This window comes from Merops nubicus, unplaced genomic scaffold (assembly GCF_000691845.1).
Source record: "Merops nubicus isolate BGI_N331 unplaced genomic scaffold, ASM69184v1 scaffold16564, whole genome shotgun sequence".
NCBI classification, from domain to species: Eukaryota; Metazoa; Chordata; class Aves; order Coraciiformes; family Meropidae; genus Merops; species Merops nubicus.
The window spans coordinates 24,569-27,939 of record NW_008605058.1 but is presented as its reverse complement, the minus strand read 5'-3'; the positions used below and the strand labels follow the sequence as shown (position 1 = coordinate 27,939).

At 36.8% G+C, this 3,371-nt stretch overlaps 1 protein-coding gene across 1 annotated transcript in view; it reads left to right on the top strand.

Annotated features, from left to right (window-relative positions):
- The window catches only part of LOC103771908 (chromosome unknown open reading frame, human C1orf146), a 7,448-nt gene that overhangs the window by 198 nt on the left and 3,879 nt on the right, over positions 1 to 3,371 (top strand). Inside the window, exons 2-3 of the mRNA XM_008939228.1 lie at positions 1,863 to 1,956; positions 2,792 to 2,960. Coding sequence (XP_008937476.1) covers positions 1,863 to 1,956; positions 2,792 to 2,960 — 263 coding nt within the window. The remainder of the gene's footprint in view (positions 1 to 1,862; positions 1,957 to 2,791; positions 2,961 to 3,371) is intronic.

The following is a 3,371-nucleotide window of genomic DNA, read 5'->3' as shown; positions in this document are numbered from 1 at the left end:
TGAAGTGTGGGGGGGGTGGGGGAAATTGAAACTGGTCTGAAGTTGCTTCTACTATAATATTGGTTCTTTCTGTCTGAGTGTGGTTTTTCTGCTAGCTACTTCTGTACCTATTTAGTATTCTTACCACTGACTGTTCTGTTAACCTGCTTTAGGATTGTCACCCTGACTCATCATTTTTGCACTGCACCGATGCTGCTTTCAATTAGCACTGTAAATACTTCCATGAGAAATGTTTTCAGTTTTCTGAGTTTCTCCCTAAACACTTCAATTTCTACTGTATAGTATCAATACTGAGGTAGATGATTACTCAGTAAGTGTGCAATTCAGTTTCAAATAGTGAGTCTTACAGATACTGGCGTATATTTGTATCTGTTAATATCAAAAGCCTAGACTGCTTCCCAGTGAAGTGAAAGGAGATGTCAAGGAGCTGATAATTAGTTTCTGCAGCTGAGGCCAATTTCATGCCAGCTGGAGAGGATTTAGAGGCAAGAGGACTTCGATACACAAGCAAGCATATTTCATGTTAGCTTGGCTGACAAGGTTATCACCCCACCTCTGCTGTATAAATGGGTGAGCGGTGTTGAAGTAGTTATTGAATCACCTCAGTTTAAAGCCTGTTCTTATTTGTCTGCTTGTCTTAGAATGACAGCCTGTCAGCTGTTCAGTTTGGGAGCTGCTTCAAGAGCAACTTCATCCATAATATCGTGAGAGGTATTGGAGGACAGTGATCTCATCAGCTATACCAGCATAACTCACTCCTATTAATGTGTTCCAGCTTTACTCAAAGCTACTGCTGTCAGTAATGACTCCCAGTGAGCAAAGATACGGAAATAACCGAATATAAATCTAAGATGGCTCTTCCTTTACAAAGATAAGTGCTTTGTATCTGTTCTAGTTATGAGCCTTCTCTTTTCCCTGTGCAGCTCTCCTTTTTCTTACAGAGGTTATTTATATTTGTGCATTAAATAATTTACTGTCAGCAGAGGCTTTGAAGCAGCGAGTTTTTCCAAAATTGTCATTACACCTCCTAAGAGCTGTCATTGAGTGTTCTCTTTCCAGACCAATTTAAAGCATAACATTTCTGGTTACTGTCTCCTTCAGGGTTCACTTGCTATCCTGACTACTTTGTACTCTTCCACTAAATCATGACACTTCCCTATATAAGCAGGTTGGCTACATTTAAAATGTAGGTAGGTTAAAGAGCATGTTATTAGCTGAAAAGGATTCAGGTTTAATCTTTGTGTTTGAACAGCTTCTGTAGAATATGCTGCTGAAATGCTTTACAGAGCCTGAAAAACACACCCAAACCCACTCCATTCTGTAGGTGATTATGTTGCGTAGTGCAATGCTCTGATTTTCCTGAGCAAACTGCATTCTGTCAGAATGCTTTAAAATAAAATCACATTCCATGCAGATTTTTCTGAACTTCCAAATCTTCCAAATGAAATGCTGACATCTGTGAAAATAATACCGTCTAATTAACCGGAGTCATAGAAACACACGACTGTATGTTCCTCACTTCTGCAAATCGGCCTTTGGCACATGTTGCAAAAATAGACTGTAAAATATTTGAGCTTCTTCATATATTATGCAAGAGTTCCTGAGGCAAACTGAATGTATGCATACAAAGTTGTCATTCAATGTTTGATGGCTTCCAATGCAAGTATTTCAAAATTTCATTAACTTTAGAAGTTTAATTAACATTTTACTACCTTTTTATGGCAAGTGGAATTCAAAAATATTTTTTAAACAACAATGCTAAAGTTCTATATGTAATGGTTCAGATAATGCCTTAAGAATATTTTTATCTGACTTGTTGGTTGAAAACATATTTTTAAAATAACCTTTTAAAATTTATTTAGAATCATGAAATTTCTACCATTCTACAGAGGCAACATCACCGAGTTCGATATTCAGAATCTGTGGAAACTGGATCTGTTATTTTTTCTCTTTCTGGTACAGTACATTGAAGTTTATGCTTTTAAACTCAAATTTTAATGGGGTACAAGATCAGTACCTGTTGTAGGCTACACAGAACTGAATAAAAGCTGTCTTGTTGGAATGTCTGGCAATGGTGGGTGGAACTGTGCTGATTTTATGTAAATCAGAGGATGGAGCAGAGAACTTCGGAGAGGAAACATGTTAACTGAATTTTACTTTTTATTTGATGCATTGTAGAACACAATCTGATAGAAACTTATAGTGATCATCAGCTCAACAGTTTAGTTAATTCTTATTGTAACTTAGCAAACACGTTGAGTGCCACTAACACGTAAGTCAGCCATCAATATCATTAGTATTTGTGGCTGTTAACCCAAGAGTGAACCAAGACCCTTGGCTTTCATCTTCCAGGTTGAGATGCAGACCTAGTGGTAGCAGAGGAGTTAGGCGAAGGTTTATTTGAGTAGGTTTCATTAGGAAATTGCTGAAACTCCAAACATGAAATATCTGTCCTTCCCTTTTAGAGCAGAAGATGCTTTAGACAGATAGATGAGAGAGTCCTTGATCTGAAGTTTTGTATGCTTGAATGTTAAGCTTCCTAAACTTCAGCCTTCTTAACTTTCCCTTTCAGAACAGCTTTGTTGGTGGGGTTAAAATTTCATTTTTCATGGTAAACGGCTAATATTTAAGATGTTACAGGTGTGTTTACCTCATTCAGAATTAGGACTTGCTGAGCTCTTCAATCAGTCTTTGCATTTGGCCTGAATTTATTCCATTATAGCAGTTGCTTGTGGAGAGAATAATCACATTCCTGCCATGATGTGTATATTTACATCAATTTCTTCCGCAGGTGTTGCATTTCTACTGTCAGACACTCAAGACTTGCTTATGAGAGGGGAAGAACAGTTTTCCAAAAGAATTCAGAAGTTCATAAACATTCATCGGAACAGTTTTTTGGTTTTGTCAGCTGCTCTTCATGGTCCAGAAGAATGGAATGTCATGTTTAGGATTCAGAGGAGGTATGATTTCAACATCAAACCAAGCTTTTTATTGCTAAGAAAAAATGAAGTAGCAGTTCTAGATTTGAGAATATTGTTTTAGGAAGTAGTTTCAGGAATATTATTTTGCTAATGCACTGGGAAATTATTTAAAGCATATCGTTTATGAATGGTAAATGAAAAGAATACTAAGGAATCAATCTGACATGTCACAGGTAACAAAAGAGGACGTTCCTCAAAACATAGCAAATAACATCCCTTTCAATCACTTTAGGGCTACGTAACAGAATTCTTTTTAAATTTTTCTCTTGATCTGGAAAATCAGGCAATTATCTTAGCTCTGTCAACATCTTTTCATGGTCATTTTCAAAAAGGAACAGGCAAGTTTTCTTCATGAGAAAAGGTTTTACCAGCTTTGAAAATCTGTTTCCT